Below are 26465 nucleotides of genomic sequence, written 5' to 3' on the forward strand. Positions count from 1 at the left end.
TATATATAAAGGCAGGAAGAGGACCAGTTGTTAAGGTTACTGAAGCCTCGAAACTGATCCCGAAAATCAAGGTGAGCAGAGTACTCGATGTTCCAGACTTCACTCTTCGAGTCGTTGCAGTTCTTAGAACATTAGCTAGTGCCATAGCTATGGGAACTAGCAATTCCAATCTTTATCTCGCGTTAGGGTTATTTCCGTCTTGGTCAGTGACACGCGGACGGTTCGGAGATGGGAAGACGAAGACGGTGGTTTCCAGCAACTTGAGCTTTGTGGACGACACCCCCACCTTCTCCAGCAGACAAGGAAATGCAAGCCATGTGCTCGCGGTTTTTCATGCATGTGAAATCATTTTCTGATTTCTGAGAAAGCAAAAGTAATGACCAGGCTGCTAAAAGAGAAAAGCAAAAGTAATGACCAGGCTGCCAGAAAGCATGGCTGCCCATTAAATGCAGCAGAAAAAAAAATAGAAGATAAAGAAAACGCTGACGGGGTGATAACATAATTATGAGCGTGGCCCATTGAGCAAGCCCTGCCCCCCACAAGCACATGCTATCCCACTATCTAACCATCTGCCATACCCACTTTCTGCAGCAGCTTCCTTACTTTAAATGATGTAATTTATTTTTCGTATCTTTCGGAGACATCTGTATAACCCCATCAGGCGGTAATAAAAAAATTTAAAAAAAAACGGCAGAGCTCAAAATAAATAGGCTGGCATGTTGTGTGGAGGGCGAAGGCCCATAAGCCCAAAATAGCATCAACCAGGTGACCAAAAGTACGCCCAGTACTACAAAAATTATTTGGCACCCCGCCGCTATTATCACCAACCAGGTGATCAAACGTACGCCTAGTACTCCAAAATTATTCGGCAGCCTGCCGCTATTATCACCAACCAGGTGATCAAAAGTACATCCAGTACTCCAAAATTATACATGAGCATCACTCATGTCATTCATACATAAACATTCATGACCATAATTCATGTCAACATTCATGAGCATCACTTATGTCAATAATCATGAGCATCACTCATGTCAACATCCATGAGCATCACTCATGTCAATGAACATAAACATTCACGAACATCACTCATGTCAATCAGCTTCAAAAGCTTCATTTACAAAGCTCCAGCTTCAAAAGCTTCACTTGCAAAGCTTCACCTATAAAGCTTCAGTACAGGGTACACAAATACCGCCTCCGAACAACCGCCACTTTGACCCATACATGGATTCAATTTAAAGTCTCCAGCCAACAAACTCTATTGACTGAAGACTTGGAGGACTACATTATGTACCATATATTGGGCCTCAACTGGACCTCATGAAAAATGCTTGGTGGACTCTAGCACATTATTCATGTATTGAAGAGCGAGCCCTTATTCTATAAAAGGGACTCCCTCACTTTCATTAGAGAGCACCCATTACTTATGTATTGAAGAGCGAGCCCTTATTCTATAAAAGGGACTCCCTCACCATCATTAGAGAGCATCGCCGCCAACTAAGCAACCGCTTCGCTGCGAGCATCACTCCTAACCCATTATTCATGTCTTGAGGAGCAATCCCTTATTCTATAAAAGGGACTCCCTCACCATCATTAAAGAGTATCGCCACCTACTAAGCAACCGCCTCGCCGCGAGCACTAACTTTAACCCATCATTTTTGTAATGAAGAGCGAGCCCTTATTCTATGAAAATGACTCCCTCACATTCAACGCCACAAGCCGAGCCAACCAAGGCAACACAAGCAGAGCAGATTCGCAACATATGCTACTTCTAGTTGAGCATCATTTCAGATTGAGCACCGCCTCGTATCGAGTATCAATCATAGACGACATCTAGTTACTTTGGCCCACACATGGACTGAATTTCAAGTCTCCGCCAAAAGACTCTCTTGACTGAAGACTTGGGGGACTACTGTTTGTACCATACTTAGGGCCTCCGTATTTAGATCTCGTATAAATACTCAGGGGACTTAAATATAATTATGTAATAAAGGAATGAGTAAATATGTAATAAGTGAGAAGCCCTTATTCTATAAAATGACTCCTCACTCTCCTTATTAGAAAGAGGCCAATTCTTAGGCCTAACCCCTCACCCTTTCAAAGTCTCTCATACTTTGAGATACATCGCTCTCATCCTCACAGAGAAATACAATAATCAGTGTGGACATAGCCCAAACATTGGGGTGAACCACGATACATCTTGTGTTATTTACATTTCTTGCAGATTCACGGTCGGATTTACGTTGTTCCAAGACCTCCGTTTTTGTGCTTCAACAACTTTGCTTGGTTAATCCGCATTGGGGGGGTCACTACCTACTTGGTTACTTTCTCAGGGGTGGCTCTGCTTGGTTGATCTAATTTGGAGGGCCATTTCCTATTTGGTTACTTGCATAGGCTTTGGCCGAACGACGTCTCTCTAACTCTAGTTTTGAATATATATATATATATATATATATATATATATATATATATATATATGTGTGTGTGTGTGTGTGTGAATGTGGCTTTGAGAACTCTGAGTTTTGATTTAGAAAGCTTGTTAAATGTATGTGTGACTCCTTTGGAGGTTGTAAGGTTTGGTAGCGATTTCTTATGAATGATTTATATTCAAGGTTTATAAATTGTGAATGATGACTGGTTTTATTATTAGTATCATATACTTTGTATTATTTGTCGCTCACACAAGCTTTGTAACTTATCCGGGTTGTTGTTTGCCCGGTGCACCATTTCGATGGTGTGGGCACTGATCTTACAGGTAACAAGTTTGAGTAGCTTCGAGAGGTTCGTAGGTGGGGTAGCGGTATAGTTATCAGAGATTTGGAGTGCTAGGTTACCCCTATATCCTATCTTGTACTTTATCTTTGGGATTTTCTTTTGAGCACCTCAAACTTGTTCTTAGTAAAGCAAAGATTATGCTTCTTTTTTGGATGTACATATTTGTAAATATTTTGTGGAGAACTTAGCCACCTTCATATTATTTTGGTTTATCAGTTAAAGTATTTTATTTCGTAACATATATCGTATTCAACGGACGTTATTTTCCTTGTCACGTGTCGATTCTCGACGTATGTTGGGATTGGGGCATGATAACATTAGAGGAAATTTTCATATTATTTTGCACATAATTTTTTATACAATCTCAAGAGCAGTAGATAAGCAGGCGAAAGAACTAGAAAACTACTTCGTCGACTCGTCCTATAGAAATATAGGACTTTGTTTCCCCGGTCGATGCATTGACAATGAGCCATATGAATGAAAGTCTCATATACGTTTCTGTAAAGTGGCATTACAAGCGACTTATCTATCAACTTTTGCACTATCACCCCCAAAAAACCAAACTCTACCTTACGTAAGAGAAACAGCTCAAAACCAGCTTGATAATGTCCTCCTTACAACTATTCTAGCGGGAAACACCAATATCTTTCTTTGGAGCCGTTTCTTTTCTCGACCCCCTACCCCAGCATGGCATAGCACTTTGCTTTCGGTTATTCGGAAGAGTCAACTGACTTTTCCCCAAACCTACAAGAGGTCGATTTCTTAGGGGGCCGAGGCGGTGAAGTTTAGCCAATCCATCCTATCTTGGATTCCTTATTTAAGCCCAAAAGGCTTAGCAGGTCAAGTGCGATTATGTTAATTTCAGGGGGCTAGAAATAGAGAGTATAGTGGAAAGTTTCAGTTTCTAACAACACAGTTGATGGAGACAACTGACGGAGCTACAAGTTCAGGTTTATTGATTTCGAATGAGAGGTTCACCACCACATCATTGCATGCAAGGGGAGCTCACTCAATTCGCAAATTGGTCTGACTCGTAACTCGCATGTAACCCCATATTCGATAGCCCGACCGTAGTGATGTTGGAATGCAAAATCAATTTCACCAAAAATGTTTTCAATTATGTTAAAAACACTTTCAAATGAGCCCTTAATTGCCTCTATAGAGAAAAATTACGGTGTAATGTAGCCCTTAATTAAGTTTATGAGAGAGATCCGCCCATAAAAAAGCTTCCCTAAAATGCAATATGGTGATGTATACTTTTGCAAACACGTTGGAAATGTGTACGAAGAAAAGTATTGGGGCGATTCGAAAACCAAAATTAATTTTTCATCCATGTAGTTCCACATAACAAAACAGATTGATGGCGTTTAAGAAAATGATGGCTAGTGTAGTAATACGGGGCACAATTTGAGGACCAAAGCAATTATTAGTGTTCAACACGCTCTTTCTCATGTAAAATTTTCAAATCTAACATATGTGTGGCAACACATACAGGGTGATGTATAATACACCGTTTAACTTCAGTCAAACAACAAGTTCTAATACCATAAAAAAAATGAAATTTCACCATAAATTAATTAACAATACAGAAAGAAACCCAATTTACTTATAAATTTTGACTCTTGCGGCCTTGAACCAGTTTTGGAATATCATTATTATGTGGAACCGCATGGATGACAAATCCATTTTGGTTTTGTCTAAACATAATAATATTGCATGTGCCTGTACTTGCACAAACTTGTCAAATAAACATTCCTTGGAAACCAAATTTTCTACCTTTGTTCTTATTGTATTAAATAAAAGGATATATTACACAAAACTATCTTAATTATAAGTTAAATCACAATCTCATACTTCATGTTTTAAATATTGTCATATTATACCTCAATTTATGAATTCGTTGCAATATCAAACATCCGTTAAATTCTATGTTAATTTTGCTATTAAATGATGATGTGGCAAGAGTGAAATCTACTCCTTTGCCAAATGGAATAAAAAATTTAATAATTTATTATTAATTAATAAATTTATATTTAATAATTAAAATTAATTTATTATTAAAAAATTATCATTTTTTTATTTAATATAAAATTAATATTTATTAATTAATAATAAATTAATAGTATTTATTAATTAATAATATTTATTAATTAATAATAAATTATTAATATTTATTAATTAATAATAATTTATTAATATTTATTTATTAATTAAAATTAATTAAAAAAAACTCTTTTCTCTCTCCTTTCTTCCCAGAAGCCGTCTCCTTCCTTTTCCCTTGTTCATGCTAAGATCGGCCAGAATTTGAATGCCGCAATCCCAATTCATCACCCTTGTTCATCGCATCCCAAACTCCCCTTACTCCCTCCTCCTCATACCATATCATCCCAAACTCAGAAATATAATATCATACCACATCCCAACCCTCCCCCGTCTCCTTCACCTATTCTCTCCGGCCAATTCCCATCCTCACCTCACTCCCTTCCCGGGCCACCATTCACAGATCCGACAAACCCACACACCTTGGGTGTGGGATTCAGTAGGCAGAGTCCGCAAGCTCAGCTTAAGATGCCGACGAAGTCCGGGAGCTCGACTGGCGGGACTACGAAGAAGTCGTCTACGTTCGCATCGGGGGCGTCGAAGCCAGCGGCTTCAGTGTCTCCCATTCTGGCGTTTGTCGCTGGGGTTGAATAGAACAAGACGAGATCGGGGCCGATGCCGCAGGAGAGCCTTTTTGGGGTTAGGGGTGACAAGGGGTCGGCGCTGGGCCCAAGCAATTTGTCGAGGTTAGGCGTCGGCGGTCGGAGTTTAGGGTCAGGAAGTGGGGGGAAGAAGAAGGGTGCTGCGAGTTAGAGTAGGATTGGGTAACGGGTTTGGGATGGTATGAGAAGGAGGGAGTGAGGGAGGAGGAAGGAGTGAGGGGAGAGATGGCATCTAGGAAGAAAGGAGAGAGAAGGAGTTTTTTTTTTTTTTTTAATTAATTAATTAATTAATTTTATTTTTAATTTCAATTATTAAATAAAAAATTAATAATTAATACTTTTTTATTCCATTTAGCAACGGAGTGGGCCCTGCTCCTGCCACATCATTATTTAACAGTAAAATTAATAGAAAATTTAACAGATATCTGACATTGCAACGAATTCATAAATTAAGGTATGACATTGTAATGTTTAAAACATAAGGTATGATATTGTGATCCGATCCATAATTAAGGTAGTTATGTGTAATTTATCTTAAATAAAATAAAAGTATCAATCATCAACCAACTACTGCGCAGGCGGAGACTCTTTTCTCCAATGAATTAAATCAAACCCCATACACAGCCAGCCCTTTGCATATATAGAAGTGCTATTCTACCATTCCTGGTTGTTTAAGTCAATATCAACTTGTAGTTTTTTAAGTTATTGTCATCTATCACTTTTTTTGGCTAATTAATAAAGTGGAGATCACTAATTCCTTTTATCATAATTAAGATCATGATCTTCTTTTTACACAAATTGTCTCTAGGATAGTTGAAAGATAATGCATGCATGTGATAATTAAAGAAAATTAGGATTTAACCTACAAGAGATATTTTTGTCGAATGTATATTAAGATCCAAGAGTGAAAATGTGTCTTTGAAAATACTTACAATATATACTGCAAAATTGTAATAGATTAGACCCACAGACACAGGCCTATCAAATAGCAAAACATACCTAAACCAATGACCAAGAGGCACAGACTACCAGATAAAAGTAAAATGCAAGCTCACGATCGAATCGATTAGCCTAAAAGAAAAGTTTACTTATACTTTATACTGCAAAGTAGGGTGGGCGTGGGTTGGTTTGGATCGGTTTTGAATCAAAATCAAAACCAAACCGACCTAGTCAGTTGGGCCAAAATTGCAAACCCATACCGACCAAGCTAGGTCTAAAACTGATCAAGTCGGTTAACCGATAGTGGCAGGTTAATTTATTTGTTCTTACAAATTTGGGTCAGTTCTTGGTTTGTGTGAAAATGAAAATACATAACAAATTTCTCTCACAAAAGCTATAGAATGTATCACCAATATGAGTTATTACTCAAATGAAAGCATGAAGCAGCCCAATGAGAGCACCAAAGGAACAACTGCCTTCTCCAAATGGCCACTATTCTTTTCCTAAGACCATCTCCAACCCTTGAGCTAAAAGCCAAATTTTTTAGCCCGAAAAATTTAGCTTTTTGCCTAGAAACAACTTTTCTGCTCAAACTCTTTTGGCCTAAAATTTTAGCCCGGGATTATTAAAAAATGCACTTAGACTAATTTTTTTCTTAAATTAACTTTTTTTTAAAATAATTATGTGGACTATCGTAAATTAATTTTATGAACATTTTAATCTAAAAATATTTAAATTCCGATAAATATTGAAAAATCACTAAATTTTTCCACAAAGCAAGCCTTCATTTTTTTTAAAATTATTTTAGCCGTTGGATTTAAATTTGGGCCGTTAGATCTTTTTTTTTTACTATTAGATTTGATTATATTCGATCTTAGCCGTTGGATTCAATGTATTTTAAAATAACATTTAAAAAAATTAAATTTGAATCTAGACCGTTGGATCAACCAACTGTCCAATAATGCCAACCGTCCGATGAACAAAAGAGCCGTTGGGCTCATAATTGCTTCCGACAGCAGCCCTGACAGTGGGTCCCACCCTGTCGGGCGCTGAAGGCTAACGCCCGCTTGGGGCAAGTGGCGTGAGTGACCGGGCCGAGAGTGGCCTGGGAAAGAGAGAGTCCACACGTTTCTGGGCTATTTCTTGGGGGGAATTTGGCCCTCAATTGGCATTTGGCTTGGGTTGGATTGGGTTTTGGGGGGGGGGAATAGGGGGAAATTTGGCATTTAGCCCAAGGTTGGAGATGGTCTAAGGGACTCTTAAACTAATCAGTTTTTGTTTTCATGTGGTGAAACACAGTAACTTGTAAATAACTAATTATTTATATTACTACACGTATTAATTATTATTAAAATTAAAATTAAATATATGCGGATCGGTTTGGTTAACCGCATCCTAAGAATTTTGAGAAGCGATTGCCAAATTGATTAAGGTCGATGCGGTTCAGTTTAACCACCGAATTAAAAAAAAAACGAAATCAAATGAAATCAAAACAACCCATCGGTGCGGTTTGGACGGTTCACTTGGGTTTTTTTTTTTTTCTTAATGCCCAGCCCTATTGCAAAGATGATATATAGTAGAAGAGGTATTTGTTGAAAGCCCCCTTAACCTTGTAATCTAGTGCCAATTTACCCCCTCAACTTTAATTTATTCAATTACCCCACTAAACTTTTATTTATGGACAAATTCCCCCTTGCTGTTTAAATTTCTCACATTTTATCCATGATTCACAATAAAAATAAGATATAAAAAAGAAAATAAACAACCACATCTCTCTCACTTCCCCTGTTCTACCTGATTGTAACCCTTCTCATCCACCCCAAATCTCAAACCAGCAGCCACCCCCAATCTCATATCAAATTCACCCGCCTACCCCTTCCCTCAAATTCAGCCCCAGTACCACCCTGCCATAACCCACTCACCCCACAACCTCCAATGGCAGGTCCTAGATTCCCGATTCAAGCCGTGATCCCCCTTCCCTTCTCCCTGCGAACCCACCTTCTCACAGCCCACCTATCGCCACACCAATAGCTCCTTGTTGCTCTCTCTCTCTCTCTCTGACTGTTTTCTAAGCCCACCCATAGAACCACAGCCGCCAATGGCATGCGCCGCAAGTCCCAGATGCTAATTAAAAAGGGCAGAAAAATGATGATTTTGCCCTCCAAACTAACGGAATCATGGATGAAATGTGTGATATTTAACGGAAGGTGGGAATTTGGTCATAAGTAAACGTTTTGGGGGGGTAATTGATTAAAATTTAAGTTCATGGGGTAAATTGGTAGTAGCTTACAAGTTAATATAAGAAATATAATTTAAGTTCATGGGGTAAATCGGTAGTAGGTTACAATTTAATACAAGTTCATGGGGTAATTTGATTTTAAAAGGCTACCGATTCAAGTTTATTAATATAATATATTTGAAAGGATGCATTGAACAGACATATAAGAAGTATAATATATGTTCCACGTGAAAGGTTGTAAACCTGTAACTGTCTAATGTTAATGGTAGGTGAAAGGTATTTTTGCATAGTTTGATTCATAAAGTGTTTCTCATTGACATTTGTAGTTGTCACGAGATTATACGAATTAAGTAAATAAAAAAAAAAACTAACTATAAATATGTTTTGTTGATGCACAAAACCAAAGTGGTTTTGGAACAACGTAAATCCGACCGTGAATCTGCAAGGAGAAAAATTGCAGTGAATGGCTAAAGGGGATTAATCTGGCCATGAATCTTGTGAATGGCTAAAGGGGATTAATCTGGCCATGAATTTTTGTACAATACTTGGATTGTCTGTCGAATAGTCAAGTTCTTCGTCTTAGAACAATCAATTAATTTCATTGTCACTGTTTTTTCTGTTCTTTAATCCACTAATATGTTTGAAAAATTTGGCATCAAAGACTAGTCTTTACAGCTTCACTGTATATATATGTATAAGGACCTCAGAAGAACACACAACTCACACAAGGCTCAAAAGTTATCTTGTTTTAGTAAGTTAAGATGGCCTCACCAAGAGTTAAGGAAGATAATTACCGTTACAACTTGTATGGAGAAGAAGAGAAGAACACCAAATGGAGATATGGGGCTCCTCCTAACTATGGTGCTGTCAACAAAATCTTTGAACAAGGCAGAACCAAGGTATCTCTCTCTCTCTCTCCCTTCCTCTCCCTCCTCGTTTAATTTGAACTTTTCTGACATGTTTTTATCATTATTTGATGGAAGACATGGCCTCCTGGATCACTGGAAGAGAAAGTGCAAAACCTTGTAAAGACATGGGAAATGGAGATGTTTCATAAAGTAAGGGATGAAGATTTTAAGACAATTGATCCCAAGAAGTACACATTCAGCCTAAACGGTAATCATTGTTTCATTCAAGCTTGAAAGCTACATCGTCCATAACATTTTTTAACGAACCGAACCGTTTATATTTTAATTATATTATTCATAGATCAATTTTGCAAAAACTTAGAGACGTTCAAACCCATCTAATTGTAGTCAAGAAAACAGATTATGCTTCAAAAATACAACGTTGTCCTTATATTAAGTTTATCTGAGGGATGCCTCACCTGAGAATCCAAGTCATGTTTCAATATACGATTGTGCTTTATATTTTACAGGAAGGAAAGCTGTAAGTTTGGAAGAGAAGAGAAAGCTTGGGGGAGGCTACAACTCTTTGCTGCAAACCTCTTTGCCGGATGAGCTCCGGGGCTACAACCCGTCAGAAGAAACCATAGATACAGCTCATATGGCTTTCGTAACCACTTTCCCACGCGGTTTTGCCCTAGAGATTCTCCATGTGTACTCCGGTCCACCGGTGATTGTATACAAGTTCAGGCACTGGGGTTTCATGGAGGGCCCTTTCAAGGGCCATGCCCCTACCGGCGAACAGGTTGAACTCTTTGGGATGGCTATCTTTGAGGTAATCTTCTTGCCTTGCACATTGTTCTTTCTCTAGCTAGTTTGTCATGGAACTCATCCCTGAGATTTTGTTGCAGTTGGACGATGGTGGGAAAATCGTGAAGGTTGAGTTCTTTTTCGACCGCGGTGAACTTCTCGGAGGCCTTATGAAGGGTGCAAGCGTTGGCAGTTCGAGTAAAGAGGCAGCCTTAGGTTGCCCATTCTTGAAGAACACAGGGTAGCTTCACAAGCCAGGGTGTCACAATCTAATAGTAGTTGCTATAAGCGAAGGACTAAGGAATAATCCATGCCCACATTGGCATACAAAGTGTACTTATTTCTCAAGTATTTTCTGTTCTATGGCAGTAATTTATGCATCTCTTTCTTCTGTTTTTAATTTAAAGAATTTGCCTACAAACAGGACGCCGCTCATGCAAACATAACATGAAAAGGGTTCTCGCTGCAGCATTTACAATAAATGGTACCGAAAACAGCAATTACTCACCTGTAAATCGTACCGCATACAAACATTTAAGAGTCCCAAATAACAAACAAATCTAAACCCTAAACACAAAACATGGCTGCTACAAGACTCAAAGTTACCACCAATCAACCTATCAACCGAGATGAGCAGCCAACTCTTCCGACTATACCCGCCACCCGGGGACCAGCAGACTGTTAAATTTGATAGTGCCCCAAAATATGTTTCACTAGACCACTGAACAAATATTAATCTTTTCATATACCTTAATATTGATTCAAAAAAATGTTGTTTACAAAGGAAAAAGGAAACAATTTGTGTGAGATTGGAACTCCCAGTGGAATATTTAGATTAATTTAGCTCTTTAGGCCAAGGAAGGGACCCTGGATAAGGAGCTGACCCACAATATCTGAAAAGACCTTCAATTTCAGGACACCCATTTGGATAGGGAATAGACCTGTGAAATGGATCACGCCCTAGTTTTTTACGGTAAAGTGAACCTCGACATCCATATGGATCTTCTTGGAATTGAGCTCGCACAATTGCTTCTCCTTTCTGGGCTGCTACTTTTGCAGTGGAAATTGCTGGGGTACCCACATAGAAGAACCTTGACTCAGGAAAGCCAATTGCAGCGCGGTGTAGATGCACAAATCTCTGCTCCTTGAAATCATAACTTACGACCTGGTTTGCATACAGTATGTTAGGTTATAAAGTAATTGTTGGTTCGAATCCTAACAGCTTAAGCTTTTCAAACAATGGTAAACTAGCAAACTTTATTACGGTATCACAGCAGGAATCTTGAATTTGAATCCTTGCAATTGCAACCCCCAATATGAACATGAATTCTACATGTTGGATTCTAGTGGTGTAATGAGGCCAAAGTGAGAAAGTGGACTGCTAGACTATAAAATAATTGTCCTAACAGATTGAGCTTTCGGGAATAGTGGTAAACCCAACAAACTCAATCAAATCATAAAGAAATTACGAAGCTTAAGAAAAGCCAAAAAAGTGCTTAACATGCTTAGTGGAATACTCATCATGCAGAGCGGCCTTTGTGTGATGTTTAAAGTAACTCGTATAGAAATGATATATTGTGTTTCAAAGCTAAGAGAAAAAAGTATGAATGAGCAATCACAATTTTATTCTTCTCGGCAGCACATACCATAAGTATTGTCTATTCAGACAGAGAGAGAGAGAGATGTCTTTTCAATTTTTCTATTGGATGATGCATATATTGACTTCTTGTAGTGAGCAGTTAAATTTTATATTATTCATAAGCACATATATATGCGTACATATGTGCGCTCAGCCTACATTGTCGCTCTTTATGCTAATGGGTGCTTAACTGTTTCTCTATGATATTTTATTCCCATGTCAAGACACAGGCGCACCATACTTTTATTTTAGCTTCAAAGTAGGCAAACCAGACTGGGCAAAATGGGCTTACAGTTATATTTTGAGGATATGTGCCAGTAAGTTCTCGGAATCGGCACACACTGAAGAGAAGATTCTCAAAACTGTCCCTTGCATGCTCTTCTGTGAGTGTCCTCGACCTCAAATCTTCTTGGCCTAAACAAACCATCATGGCATACATTTTACATGAGTTAAAGATCAGTAAAAGATGGTCCAGGCCAACATGGCTATAAATTAATGTTGTACAATCATGCTTTATTCTCCTCTACAGAAGCAACTAAGATTTGGACAATGAAGTGACAGGAGAAGAGGAAAGGCAAAAGGAAGAATAAAACATTACAATATGTAGCAGACCAGAAACAATGTAAAAAGCATATAACATGAAGAAACATTTAATTGGTAGCATAAACAATATCAGCTCAGCATAGAACGAAACGACTTTAAGTAGTTCACGCATAAAAGATACTAAGAGAAAGAGAAATATAACAGAGAGAAAGAAACAAAATAAAAGAGGGAACGAGATTGAAGAAAAGAATATTTGCATACACCGAATAACTCCACAATGGTATATGATCTGCCAAAAAACAGGGGTATTGCCTGCTTCCTTATTTTTATGCAACTAAAACAGGAAAACTAATTCCATTGAACACAGAATGATGAAATGGATGAGACTTGCAGAATTACCATTTTTTGTTATAGTAAATTCAAGAAACGAGGATAGCGGAAAGGAACAACAGTGGACCAAAGTGAAAATTGACTAACATTTAGACTAAAGGACTAATACTTTCAATAAAGTTACCCCTTGTGCAACTGGAATATGCATGATATTTCCGGTCCTACTGAAATTTCAGTACTCCCACTGTCAAATGATATACTATGTAGTTATTTAAACATACCCACAAAATTTCAAACTTATGCACTGCTATTTTTAGCTTTTTCAAATGACAATATGGTATTCATCCAAAATCCAAAATGAAGATGACAAGTGGAATCGAAGACAAAGGTAAAACACGAAGTGTACACAACTTGCATATATTGTATATCTCTTCCCTGGATGATAACTGTCACTAGCAAAGATATGACTCAAAACTTCAAATCATTTCACAACTTGTGTAATTCGGTTTATCTTGTTAACAGCCTTGTCAACAAATAGAAATTCCATGTGCAGTTATTAGCTTACTCAATTATGAAAAACAATCTTTGAAAGACATTCAAGTTTGCCAAGGGTTTTAAGTGAAAGTGATTTCTATGGTCAACATGGCAACTGGTCACAAATCACCATGCTTCAGGAAATTCATGTCTATATATTTATATCTATCAGCAGTAAACTTATGAATTTGACAATTAATTCTTTTGTGTCTATTGCAACAAACAAAGCTGCCAACCTTCTTGGGCACTTCAAAAATAAAAGTAACAGAAAATGCCACCAGCAAGATTTAATAATCTGCTTTCTTTTCTGCAAGACCTCTTCTCCTAAGGGAAGACAAAAGCATTTAATCCTTTCTTTTCTACCGAAGAACCTATTTACACAAATACTATAAATTCAATGCAACTGCAGATAATAGCGTAAGATAAAAGATTATAAAAAATCAAGTACATGGGAACTAAAAAGCATCCTATATATCGTTCTTCATACAATCACCAGTCAATAGTCTTGGCTTAAAAATGAATCACATGTAAAAGAAGGCATGCCAAAACATGTCTAATGCAAGAGAAATAACAGGAACTCACCAAACCATCCTTTTGATTCAGCAACTGCCCAGTAACTCTGTGCTTCACTGCGAGGACCGGCCTCTCTTCGAGTCTCTCCACCACTAAACAGCAGGAGAGCTCTATTGTCTTTGGCTGCGACTCCAATTCCCTCTTGTATATGAGCCACGAAAGTAGCAGCCTGACCTGGATTCTTCGGGTAAGACTCCAAAAACCAAGAATCCTCCTTATCAACTTTTCCACAGCTACTACTAGTATAAACTGAATGCCCGGCAACCATGACTAGATTCTGGAGATTCGGTAACGGATAACTAGACGAACTCACGTCATAGTTTTGGTAGTTATTCGTCATTTGGTACCCTCTCTCATACAGAGACAAAAGTATGAGAATTGAGACCCCAACTGACAAGGAGATGACGAAAACTAAAAGGGGATGCAGCTTGCAGTAATACTGAATTCGGTTTCCGATAGACCTAATCATTTTGATGGGATGCGATGATGAACTCCTATGCTTTCGGGGTTTTCTAAATGTTCCAGATTCTAAATCAAACTCACCACTCGGGTAGGCTACAAAGGACTTGGGACTGCCGGGCCGAAACGGATAATTGCTCATTATAGTACAGCAAATCCAGCTTCCGCGGAATAAATTGAATGGAACTATTCATACCCAGATGAAAATTTACGGCAAAAAATCAATGCTGATCAAGAAATCTATGATACAAATACAGAACAATATGAAAAACGGAGATCAACCCAACTTCTGTATACAAGCTAACATTCATAAAGTATGCAGCTTTCAACGAGAATCAGATGGATTTGCGATTTGCGAATGAATTTACAACTGAATCGAAGCAAAAAGTGCCTGATCCGGAGACAAAAAGCTCACCCGAAACTCTCTGGAATTGCTGTGTGTGCGCACTCACTCTGCTTGTAAGGGAGAAGAAGAACGTTTGAGGTTGCAGATGATCTTTTGTTATTCAATTACAGGGAAGATTCAGGATTTAGATGTTCCCTTCAGATTTGAATGTGGACTCCGATGGAGGAAAAACAATAATTTGGCCTTTAATGTTTTTAATTCTATTTTTCCCAGATTTGTTACATTTTTCGTTCTGAGACATTTGTTTATACAAAATTGTCGAAGTCAATATTTGTATTTTCTCCTTTTCTTGGCAAGGGTCTAAAGTCCATGTTTTGGTAAAACATCCTTTAACTTCACCGTGGCTCCAAAGTAAAGTTCAATCTATATTGCAATTCAAGGATCTTTTTTTGTTTTTTCATTTTTGACACACGTTTTTGTGAGATTCACTCCATAATGTATTTTAACAATCCGAACCATTTATCTTTTAAAACATCGTTCATAGACCATCTTTACAAAAAATTAGACAAATCTAAAAGTATTAAGACATTTATTTGTAGTGAAGAAAATGAACGACCACGATTCTACAAAGAAATCCTAAACCCTTAATCCATCGATCATTTGATTTCATATTTTGGTGATTTTTAACACGTGATGTTTGAGAGAAGACCTATAAGAAAGATGGATCAGATCATATACATTACAAGGTGAGCCCTACAAAAATATGTGTCAAGTTGTGTAAAAAAAAGGGATGCCATGAATCCGTCTCATACATATCCCATTTTACGTGAGAATTGAGACAAGATTAAGGAGATAGCTGATAGGATTGGGCAAACAACAATTTCAACCATTTGACTGGCAAATCAAACCAATTCGAGCACTCGACATTATCTTTTTTATTAAACCATTTACCATAACATTTCATATCAAGCTTTGATATTTAATCTCATAGATTGCTAGTTGTGAAATACTCAATATTAGTGTTAACGCATTCCTGATTGTTCAGGACAGAAGTAACCACAAAAGAAGACCACTAACATTAGTGCCCACTAAAACCTCCAGCCCAGAATCTACAAGGATGCTGGTACACGTTGCAGAACAGTACTAGTATGCTTTCTTCCTCTAGATCAAGTTATCAACCGCTGGAAAGCAAACACATAATGGCACATATAATCCAACGGATCACAATCAACCTGGAAACAAAACTAGCCCTGATCAACAAATGCAACTCTAAATCAGGTTTCAAACCACCTTACAATCACAAACCATCCCGGAGCGTTCAAGCAAACCAGAAACCAATTCTGGCAGCCTGGCAGCGGGGAACATAGACATGTTTTGAAAAGGAGGATATGGAGAAGCATAAAACGACAACACATTTGTCATAAACAAAATGATTATTTCTAAACATTAGTTGAAAACTATGTTCTCCAAAGTAACTCATTAACATCGACAGGACAGAAAGTTGACTAGTGTCCAGAAATAGACATTGCCAAATGAAGATACGGCAACAACTGAGTCGGCGATCACCAATCCCAACTCCTAATCCCACTTCCAAACAAAGAAAAACAAAAACAAAATCGCCCAGTTTCAATAAAATTCCAACACCAGATTGCGCAACTTAACTATACAACTTTGCAAAATCAGAGTTCTTATGATTTAAGATTTTCAAACGTACACAACTCATTAATACTATTTAAAAACATTGACCAGAAAGAAAACAGGAAATATCAATGAGTTTTACGCACAAGATTTAGACATAGCTGTCAATCAAAGATTTCCTCATTTCATCCACAATAGCACTAGGTTGAGCTTCCCTCAACTTGAAAACGCTTTCAATAACCGAGAGTTCTGTGGCAGTGGTGTCTAACCCGCAGAATGCTGTCCAGTCGTTCACTGTCATGCCTGCAGCTATCACTTCACTACCACGGTTTACTGTTCCAGCAACAAGAGGGACCTGAAGGAGCGTCGACAGTTCATCCAAGTCTTCAACAGATGTATGGGGATGAACCTACACAATTTTTTTTTTTTCACAAATTAGAGTGGGACCAAAGGGACAAGAAATATGAAATAATGAAAATAAAAATCTTCCACAAAATACGTCTCAAAAACACCAGCCCAGCCCAAGAAGACATATTCTTACCAAGCCACCTCTGTTGGTGAAGGAACAGTAGCTGCCCACAAGAATATTACCAGCAATAGTCTGCCTAAAAACTTCCACTCCAAGAACATCTGCAATCATCTCCTCAGTTTCCTATGCAAAATAGCAAATACAACGAAATGAACAAAATGAATGGATTCAAAGTTTAATGTCATCAGCTAAATGAAAAAGAGTAGTCTAAGTTCATATAAGAGCTAAAGTCTGCTTGCAAGAAGCACAAGAAACACAGCTTGCGATATATGCGTATGAACTCGGTCAAAACATACAACCACATTAAAACCTGAGAACTTGACCTCAAAACATTTTCAACGAATTGTTCAACAGTCAATATGCAAAAAGCTTCTGAAGCCTCAGGATTTGGTATGTTAAAATGACTTTGGTGGAGGAACCAAAGTCTTTTCAACCATTCGAATCCTCTTTAATTTCTGAGCAAAGTTTACATATATCTCATTCTGAAGTAAAATCAAACCGTTTGGTGAAATGTCATGCTATTCATAACAAGTGACTCAATCGAACCATTCAATTCCTCTTTAAGTTCTGAACAAAGTTACATACTTATCATTCCAAAGTAAATTAAAACTGTTTGGCGAACACTGAATAGTCATGTTATGAATAATAATGTGACTATCCACAGTTGCATATGGTCGATATTGAGTTATATTTTTCCTTTAAAATGGTTTGAACATGCTCTGCAGTAACCCCTGTGAATACTTTTGATAGATGTACAATGCCTTCCTCGTTTCCTAAGATTCCGAAGAGGTTGGAATCTATTTGTGAAGAGGAGCTTTATGGGTTACTTGCATTGAATTCACCAACACAATTGTGCTTTATTTCAAGGGAAAACAAAGACTGCACATGATAAAAATCAACATAACAATTTCGAATAAAGTATAAAAAGAATACCCTGTCAAGATCAGTGTGTGTAAGAGCAACATGATCATTGCACGCGATACAGTTACCAAGAGCCGATAGCCTCTCTTCGATACGCTGAACAACAACATTATCAGGTAAGCTGTTCCTCAAGTGCTGGAGTTCTTCAATTTCAATAAAAACAGAAGCCCAATATGTCGGAAAACCAAAACACGATAACATCAAACATAAAATACCCAAAAACGAAAAGGAAACGAAAAAACAAAAAGTACCTTGGTCGGTGGTAGTGTGAGGCAAAAGAAGCCCGTTTTTGTTTCCTGAAATCGAAATTTCAATAAATTTTCAAAATTCATATAAACAATCTAGAAATTTCTTAATTCTTGATTTATACCAAAAAGAAAGACAAATAAAATATATAGAATTGAAAAGAATACCAGCACAGAGGCGGCCTATGATGCGAGTGCCGCCGATGGAGGTTTTCACGACGGGGATGACATCAGCCAACTCCGCCTCAAAGGTGCTGTAGAAGTTCTCAGAGCCTCCGATGGAGACCAAACAGTACGCATTCGTCAGCTTCGAAAACACCCCAACCTCGCACGAGTTCTCGAATTGCAATCCTGCAAATTCCCAATTAATTTTTCAATTTAATTTTATTGGAAACAAATACGAGAACAATAATCGGAGAACGAAGAAGAAGAAGAAAAAGACTTACTGGTTGCCATGGATTGAGGGCGATGCCAGACTGCAAGCCTTGCAAGGCACGAGTGTGGGAAAAACTAGAGTTTTTGAGGTTGAGCAAGAGAGAGGGCAATTAGGCCATCTTCAACCGAGGGCTGGCCAGAGGGCTCGTTTGAGCCCTTTAGCTCTCTAAGATTCCTCAAAATATTAATATTTTAATAAACAATACAGGATCATATTTGCCTTCGTCTCCAACCGAGGGCCAGGGGGCCAAAGGGCTCGTTTTAGCCCTGTCACAAAAAACCGTCTCCAACCGAGGGCCAAAGGACCATAGGACCAAACATAATTTATTATTTAAATTTAAAAACTACAACAACTTAAATTTAAAAACAACAACTTATATTTAAACACTACAAATTAAATTTAAAAACAACATTAACTTAAATTTAAAAATTACAACGACTTAAATTTAATATCCATAATCAATATCATCTTCATCATCCGCCATTGTAGGAGTATAGTCAGAGGTAAACAATTGCCGCCGAGCCATAATTTCTTTTTTTTTCCTATCAAAATAGGCCTTACTCATTGGAGTGTAATCCGAAGTGTTCCTTTCCATATTCTTATCATCCATCTCTTCTTGTATTTGTTTGGCTCGCTCTTCATGTCTACACTTCCTTTCTTCCGCCTCACGGGCATTTTGCTCCGCCAGTAATCGAAATGAGGTCGTCACTTCATGTTGAGCGGCGTAATCAGCATTTGCCTTGCCCTTTTCCCTCAACCTTCGGACCTTGTTTCGTCCCATAGCCCTAGGTAAAGAAATTTCGGACGGAGTCGGATTTTCTACCCTTGTTTGTTGAATGGTAGGAGATCCATCTTCATTCATATCTATAGATGGGGATGCAGCTTCCAAAGGATCCACTCTATGTTGAGGTGGATCTTCAAATAACACCCACCCTTTACAAATTTCCCAACAACCGTGAAACTGAAAGGGTTTTGAGCTGGCATCCATATACAATTCCTCCGCTTGGCGTACCTAGAAAATATAATTAAAAAAATTTTAGGAAATTAATTCACGAAATTAATGTAATATAATTAAACATTTAAACATTTAAAATAAACTGTAAAAACACTAACTTCGTCATAGTAATTGGCGCCGCTTTCATGTCTACGTGCTGCTGCTAATAGTGCTTGATGCCATTTATTCAAACTTGGATGAAGATGTTTCTTCCATCTTGAAGAACAACTTTCGTGGTTTCGGGTATTCGGTGGAATGGTGCCTTCGTAGAACTCTAAGTATTTTTTGGACACACGAGTCCAAACACCTTCACTTGTTTGAGAAATCCCCCTCACACTATCTTCTGAGATCCATCTATAAGCCTTGCAAAGAGCTTCATCTTCTTTTCGGGTCCAAGCCCTACCTTTCATTGCAGATGAGGCCATTTTTTTTGAAAAAAAAATGAAGGAAATATTGAAGGAAATATTGCAAATGTTATAGAAGAAAATATTATAGATGAAGGAAATATTGGAAAATTTATTGAAGGAAATATTGGAAAATTGAAACAAATATTATAGATGAAGGAAATATTAGAAAATATATTGAAGGAAATATTGAAGGAAATATTGAGAAATATATTGAAGGAAATATTGAAAAATATTGAAGAAGGAAATATTGCAAATGAAGTGAAGAATTGAAAGAACTTCACTATATTTATAGAAGAAAAAAATGTTTAAAATAAATTAAAAAAAAAAACCAACGGCTAGTAATGTTTAAAATAAATTAAAAAAAAAAACCAACGGCTAGTAATGTTTAAAATAAATAAAAAAAAAATAAAAAAAAAACCAACGGCTAGTAATGTTTAAAATAAATTAAAAAAAAAAAAAAAAAAACAACCAACGGCTAGCTGACTCAGCTAGCTGTTATATTAAAAAACATTTCAAACTATTAGTGTCGACACTAATAGCAGAACTATTAAAACAAAAAAAAAGGTCTTTAATGCTGTCGGTTTTAACCGACAGCAATAGGAAATCATTAAAAAAAAAAATAGCCAGCCCGGGGCTGGCTGGCTGGCCGCAAGCAGCCAGCCCTCCAGCACTCTCCGATCCCGTGGGGCCCTCCCAGATTCCAGAGCCCTCTGGCCTAGCCCTCGGTTGGAGACGGTTTTAGGGCTATTTTCGGCCCTCTGGACCCTTCGGTTGGAGATGGCCTTAGGGTTTTAGATTGCAGACAGGTCCAACAATTTTTTCCTCCCGATCTTTTTTATATATTTCAGGTGTCCAAACTAAATGCCAACAAAAAATTTTGCCAAAATTATAAAGAAAAAGACATTTTGACCCAAAAAATGCCAACAAAAAAATGTTCCAAAATGATAAAAAGTGTACATTTGTAATTAACAAAGAGGGTAGTACTTGTGGCACCCCATTTACTTACTCTCTGATTTGCTCTTATAAACTAATACATCCATTTTTTTTATTTTTAAAGTTAAAAAAATTAAATAATATGTCTATTATTTTTTAAATAAAATGTGTGTTAAAACATTATTGGACAAAATTAAAAGGTGAGAACTCACGGGTGATTATCCAGATATTATTCATAATAAAATACAAAGAGTTTAATTTCACCGACTGTACCATCTCCAACATTTGGGTTAAAACCTAAAAAGTTTTAACCTATAAAATGTAGGTTTTTAATCAATAAATAGTTTTTCTAGTCCAAATCTTCGTGGTTAAAATTTTAGTCTGAGATTATTAAAGAATAATTTTATGATGGTTTTTTTTTATAGTAACTTTAAAAAAAATGTAAACTAATCATAATTTAATTTTATGAACATTTCAACCTAAAAATATTTAGATTCCAATTAATTTGAAAAATTACTTTGGGTCCAAAATGTTATTTTGGGCCCAGTTTAGAAATGTTCTCGTCCCAGTAGCTTTGGTCTTATCTTGTTATGGGCTGTCCGGTATGGGTTTGTCGAGGCCTACTGCAAGGAGGGTTGGTTTGGATAACGATGAGGTAGTCGAGACCTAGTGCAACAGGGAGTTTCAAGGCTAAGGATGCTGAGGTTTAGGAAATGAATCTAGTTTGTTTGAGAGCTTGGTTCAAAGTCCTATTGGATTTAGGATTGGCCAAAAACTAATCAGATTAGGATGAGGAGTTTTAGTCCAAGTATAAGTCTAGCTCGACCAGGGAGAGGTTTGCTACTATAAATAGAAGAGGGGATGAACATTCAAAGGCCCCTCCAATTCAACACACAAATTGCCATGCACAAACCTCTCAAACACCTTGAGATTTTTATTTTCTTTTTCCGCCAACACATCTTCAGTTTGGATAAACAACATTGTGAAGGCAACCGACATCTTCAGTTTGGATAAACAGCACTGGAGCCGTAAAATCAACTGATCAAGGAACACCTTCAGTTTGGATAAACAACATTGTTCCGATACCGACTAGTTATTTATCTAAGTCTTAGTCAAGAAGGGTTTTCGAGTCTTTATTGACAGAGGTCATCTCATCAGCCTTCTCGACGAAGTGAGGTGTTACAGGTTACTAGCCTCGGCACGTTGAATGCCGAGTTGTTTTATGATTGGATATTCACAAGTTAGTTTTAGAGTTCGGCATTCTGACGGTCGAACCACATTTAACATCACGACATACATCTCTTTCGAGTATTTGTGTCCATATAGTCTGATACCGGTTCGACATGCTTATACTATTACGAATATAATCACTGTGACCGAACCCGGTGTCGACGATTTGTGAACTTCGCAAGATTAACAGCCTTGTCTTCAAGCTCTAGAAACTGAAGGTTGAGACGTGTTCCTTCCTCAATCGCAGTCACAAGATCAAGAAGTTAGTAACGCGCTCAACGCAACATCAACACATTTTACTCCCCGCCCGAGCTCGGCCATCGAGTTGGCACGCCCCGTACATAACCGAATGATGTAGTTAGCTTATTAATTACTTGGCCTGTGTGCCACGTAGGTTTGGTAGTTTTTAGGATCAAACCGACATCATGAAACTTGTGGAATACTATAAAAGAATATGAAACGCACAAACGATTTTTTTATAATTATTTTAGCCATTGGATTTTCTTTTGGATCGTTAGATTTTTAATTTTTTACTGTTGGATTTGATCATATAAGATCTTACATGATGGTGAGCCCACTAATCCATAGGAAAATTTGGCCTAAATTTGTCCCAAAAATAAGTTTTGAGTTAAAACTCATATTTGGCTAAGAGTTAGAGCAGGTTGGGGTGGGTTTATGTTGGAACCCATTTTTTTTTTTTTGGTTGAACAAATTATAGTATCTACACTAAAAAAGTATGGAAGTGAGATAAGTATTGTATTGGGCCAACTATAGTAATGTATTTGTTCACTATTATTATTGTTTATTTTTTGTTATTATTATTATTGTTGTTGATGCACAAAACCGGAGGTCTTGGAACAACGTAAATTCGACCGTGAATCTGCAAGAATGTAAATAACACAAGATGTATCGTGGTTCACCCCAAGGTTTGGGCTACGTCCACACTGATTATGTATTTATCTGAGGGAGAGAGAGCTCTAAGAGTGAGAGCTTGGAGAGGGGGTGAGAGGGCCTAGGAAATTGGCCTCCTTTAATTGTGAGGGTGAGGGGTCCTTTTATAGAATAAGGACTCCTCACTTATTACATATTTGCCTATTCCTTTATCACATAATTACATTAAGTCCCCCGATTATTTGTACGAGATCTAAATACCAGGCCCTAAATATGGTATAAACAGTAGTCCCCCAAGTCTTCAGTCAAGAGAGTCTTTTGGCTGGAGACTTGAAATTCAGTCCATGTGTGGGCCAAAGAATTGTTCAGATAAGGGAGCTCAGCGATGGCAGCGGCAGCAGCTTTGATCAGCCACTCAAGTGCTTTGCTGGGTTGGTCATAACCCAATCGATCTTGGAGATCATAGAACTGAATAGCGGTGGTTACAGACAAGTGGACCCTCCGGTCTCTCAACCTTTTTGAAGTCCACACCTTGCTATGCCGATCTTTGATGCCGGATGCTCTGGAAACGCAGATGATGCGGGGAGTGGTGCAACCCATGGAAACGGTTTCCCGCATTAGCTGTGGCGGTGGCGGCGGCGACCTTCTTGAGGTCTGGGCATGATGGGTCTTGATTATCTTGGTCTTCGGGTGATGGTTTATGATCTCTACTGCTGCCATTTCCGATTCTTGGGAACTTGTTGTTGGCTTGAATCTCCTCCACCTCCATAGCAGTAGTTTTGTGCCTTTCTCACAAAAAGACTCATTCAATACGAACCCTTTCGCTTTTCTGCTTTGCTGGCTTCTTATCCTCTGCACCACTAAGCTTTTTCTAGAGAGAGAAAAGGGAGAATGAGTGCATGAGGAGGTGGGGTTGCTAACATCACACATGCATTGCAACAGCCTGCCGGGAGAAAGTTGGACGATAGAGGTTTTTACAGATTCACAACGGAGGTGAAAAAAATGAAAAAGAGCCGACACAACTTTTCGTATCAATTCCCACAGATGGCGCCAAATGTTGATGCACAAAACCGGAGGTCTTGGAACAACGTAAATCCGACCATGAATCTGCAAGAATGTAAATAACATAAGATGTATTCTGGTTCACCCCAATGTTTGGGTTACGTCCACACTGATTATGTATTTACCTGAGGGAGAGAGCTCTGAGAATGAGAGCTTGGAGAGAGGGTGAGAGGGCCTAGGAAATTGGCCTCCCTTAGTTGTGAGGGTGAGGGGTCCTTTTATAGAATAAGGACTCATTACTTATTACATATTTGCCCCTTCCTTTATCACATAATTACATTTAAGTCCCCCGAGTATTTGTACGAGATCTAAATACGATGCCCTAAATATGGTATAAACAATTATTATTATTATTATTATGATTATTATTATTATTATTATTATTATTATTATTATTATTATTATTATTATGGGTTTGTTTTATATTATAATATATGTTAATGCACAAAATCAACGAGGACTTTGGTACAACAGAAAGTGTCAAGTTTGTGACCTTCGCTAGATTGCTCTGGTCACTAGTATGGATAAGTATGTAAATGTATTGAGACCGGGAAGCAAACATAAGATGTACGTGGTTCACCCAGATTGGCTACGTCCACGGAGTAGAGGAGTTCTCATTAATTGTGAAGGGTTTACACAAGTACATAGGTTCAAGCTCTCATTTTGTGAGTACTAGTGAATGATTTAGTACAAATGACATTATGTAATATTGTGAGAGTATGATCTCTTTTTATAGAAGAGAGTTTCTAGCTTTGTTCTGACTTTGACACGTATCGTGCTATGATTTGCCCTTGATATTGACACATGTCACGCTATGATTGGCCACTGATGTCGACACGTGTCACGTTGTGATTGGCCTCCTGGTTGGAGAGAAACTCTTGTGGATCCTTGACGGTATAACGTTGATCAGTGTTCAGTAGTTTTCGGGATTGGTCAAGTATGGTACAAACAGTGCTCCCCTAAGTTCCCGAGTGAGGGAAGCTCCTAAGTTGGGGACTTGCAAGATCCAAGCCGTTGAGTAATCACGAAACTTCTAAGTATCGAAGTGTGGTATCGTTTTCACTTGCCTTATCTGTCTCATAGATAGATGTGGCATCTTTTCTAGAAGTACTTTTCCTCCATTCAAGGGTTGTATCTTTAACCGATGGAGATGCACAAGGTAATGTATCAATTTCACTTGAAGCTTACTTGTAGTTTCAGACTTGGTCAAGCGTTATACAAACCCTATAGTAGGAGTCCCCCAAATCTCTGAGCAATGAGATCTGCCAAAAGAGGTGACAGACAAGGTAAGCAATCAGAGTTCCAAGCAATTAGTCCCAGATCAAAAGTTTGATTTCGAGCTCCGGCTGATTGTTCTCATTCTCCCTATCTTGATGGCAGCAATAAGGATAAAGAGAAGAAAAAGGAGAATAGATGATATGAGATATTTTTTCTTATAAAGAAGTAACTTTCCACATGCTTATTCTTGAATTGGGTTGGAGGGTTTTCTAGTTTCCTCCAGAGTATAAGGCCAACTCAAGAATTTGAGGGTCAAAACAAGTCCATAAAATCAAGAGTTCGTTCGACCATGATCATATGGGATACTTTTGTTGTTGACAAAGTAGTGGATATGGTATGGCAAGGCTTTGCTCTTTGGCGACGTTGCTAGCGAAAGGTTTTTAAAGTTTATTGATCTCTTCGGATAGGGTAGCGATGCCGAGCTTGGATTTGACTTAGACCCCTCCGTCTGAATTATGCGGTTCTGCAGGGAGGGTGTCGTGCTATAATGATCTATTCCATCTCATCGTTGAACCTTTTACTTCAATCTTTTGCATCGTAGAACTGGTGCGCAACATTTGCATTTGAATGGTCCTTCAGAGCACTACTTCTCAGCGACTCATCCATGTTTGGCAGCTTCAATGTAAAGAGCCAATATCGCATTAACTGTTTTGAAGTATTTGCCGAAAGGATTCGTGACCTTGACAACAGTTGAGAATGAGTACTCGAAAGCAATGCTAGGTGAGCAACCATGCAAAAATTCCAGGTAATCAGTTCCAGATCGGAAGTTTGATTTCAGGTTTCGACTGATTGCGTTCTTTCTCCTTGTTCTGCAAGTAAAAGTAAGGGCAAAGGAAAAGACAGGGAAAAAGTATGATATGAGATACTCTTGCTTTTAACCATGATTATATGAGATACTCTTGCTCTGTTGTGGCTTGTTTGCAGAGGTATTATCGGGGGGAAAAGAAGATGAGTATTTCGAGAGACTCTGCTGAGAGTGCCCTCTCGATTGTGAAGAAAAGTTGAGCATTTTTTTTTATTTGCGGGTCTGCCTGGCTATGGAGGATGGAGATCGACATATATATGAGTTTCCCCAACAACAAGTAGTAATACTATTCCTTTACCCTTCTTGGTCATAGCAATGTAGTGAGAGTTGCAAGCTTCACGTGTTTTAACTTTGTCAGAGCA

At 38.0% G+C, this 26465-nt stretch overlaps 3 protein-coding genes across 3 annotated transcripts; 1 reads left to right on the plus strand and 2 right to left on the minus strand.

Moving 5' to 3' along the window:
- The first annotated feature begins 9345 nt into the window (after positions 1–9345).
- Positions 9346–10690, plus strand: LOC103402179 (pathogen-related protein-like). Its single transcript, XM_008340918.4, has 4 exons — positions 9346–9554; positions 9639–9771; positions 10034–10335; positions 10412–10690. The coding sequence occupies exons 1-4, from the start codon at positions 9417–9419 to the stop codon at positions 10553–10555; spliced, it is 717 nt and encodes a 238-aa protein (XP_008339140.1). The 5' UTR covers positions 9346–9416; the 3' UTR covers positions 10556–10690.
- Positions 10691–11038: 348 nt separating this feature from the next.
- Positions 11039–15369, minus strand: LOC103402180 (uncharacterized protein C57A10.07). Its single transcript, XM_008340919.4, has 3 exons — positions 13939–15369; positions 12242–12363; positions 11039–11475 (listed from the first exon to the last, which is right to left on the minus strand). The coding sequence occupies exons 1-3, from the start codon at positions 14528–14530 to the stop codon at positions 11146–11148; spliced, it is 1044 nt and encodes a 347-aa protein (XP_008339141.1). The 5' UTR covers positions 14531–15369; the 3' UTR covers positions 11039–11145.
- Positions 15370–16404: 1035 nt separating this feature from the next.
- LOC103402181 (eukaryotic translation initiation factor 6-2) lies at positions 16405–18661 on the minus strand. The gene is made up of 6 exons (XM_008340920.4): positions 18514–18661; positions 18236–18418; positions 18074–18118; positions 17835–17965; positions 16914–17024; positions 16405–16781 (listed from the first exon to the last, which is right to left on the minus strand). Exons 1-6 carry the CDS (start codon positions 18521–18523, stop codon positions 16524–16526), a joined length of 738 nt encoding a protein of 245 aa, XP_008339142.1. The 5' UTR covers positions 18524–18661; the 3' UTR covers positions 16405–16523.
- Positions 18662–26465: the final 7804 nt, after the last annotated feature.

Source organism: Malus domestica, chromosome 05, assembly GCF_042453785.1.
Source record: "Malus domestica chromosome 05, GDT2T_hap1".
Taxonomy (NCBI): Eukaryota; Viridiplantae; Streptophyta; class Magnoliopsida; order Rosales; family Rosaceae; genus Malus; species Malus domestica.

What these genes read in the sequence shown, in the direction of transcription:
- LOC103402180 (XM_008340919.4), bottom strand. Translation starts at nt 14,530, where the DNA reads ATGAGCAATTATCCGTTTCGGCCCGGCAGTCCCAAGTCCTTTGTAGCC. An exon ending in TGAATCAAAAGGATGGTTTG is followed by an intron (nt 12,364 to 13,938) that starts GTGAGTTCCTGT and finishes TGGTTTGTTTAG; the next exon opens with GCCAAGAAGATTTGAGGTCG. An exon ending in CATATCCTCAAAATATAACT is followed by an intron (nt 11,476 to 12,241) that starts GTAAGCCCATTT and finishes TATGCAAACCAG; the next exon opens with GTCGTAAGTTATGATTTCAA.
- LOC103402181 (XM_008340920.4), bottom strand. An exon ending in TCACACTACCACCGACCAAG is followed by an intron (nt 17,966 to 18,073) that starts GTACTTTTTGTT and finishes TTGAAATTGAAG; the next exon opens with AACTCCAGCACTTGAGGAAC. An exon ending in CACACACTGATCTTGACAGG is followed by an intron (nt 17,025 to 17,834) that starts GTATTCTTTTTA and finishes TATTTTGCATAG; the next exon opens with GAAACTGAGGAGATGATTGC.
- LOC103402179 (XM_008340918.4), top strand. Translation starts at nt 9,417, where the DNA reads ATGGCCTCACCAAGAGTTAAGGAAGATAATTACCGTTACAACTTGTAT. An exon ending in TTGAACAAGGCAGAACCAAG is followed by an intron (nt 9,555 to 9,638) that starts GTATCTCTCTCT and finishes ATTTGATGGAAG; the next exon opens with ACATGGCCTCCTGGATCACT. An exon ending in TTGGGATGGCTATCTTTGAG is followed by an intron (nt 10,336 to 10,411) that starts GTAATCTTCTTG and finishes ATTTTGTTGCAG; the next exon opens with TTGGACGATGGTGGGAAAAT.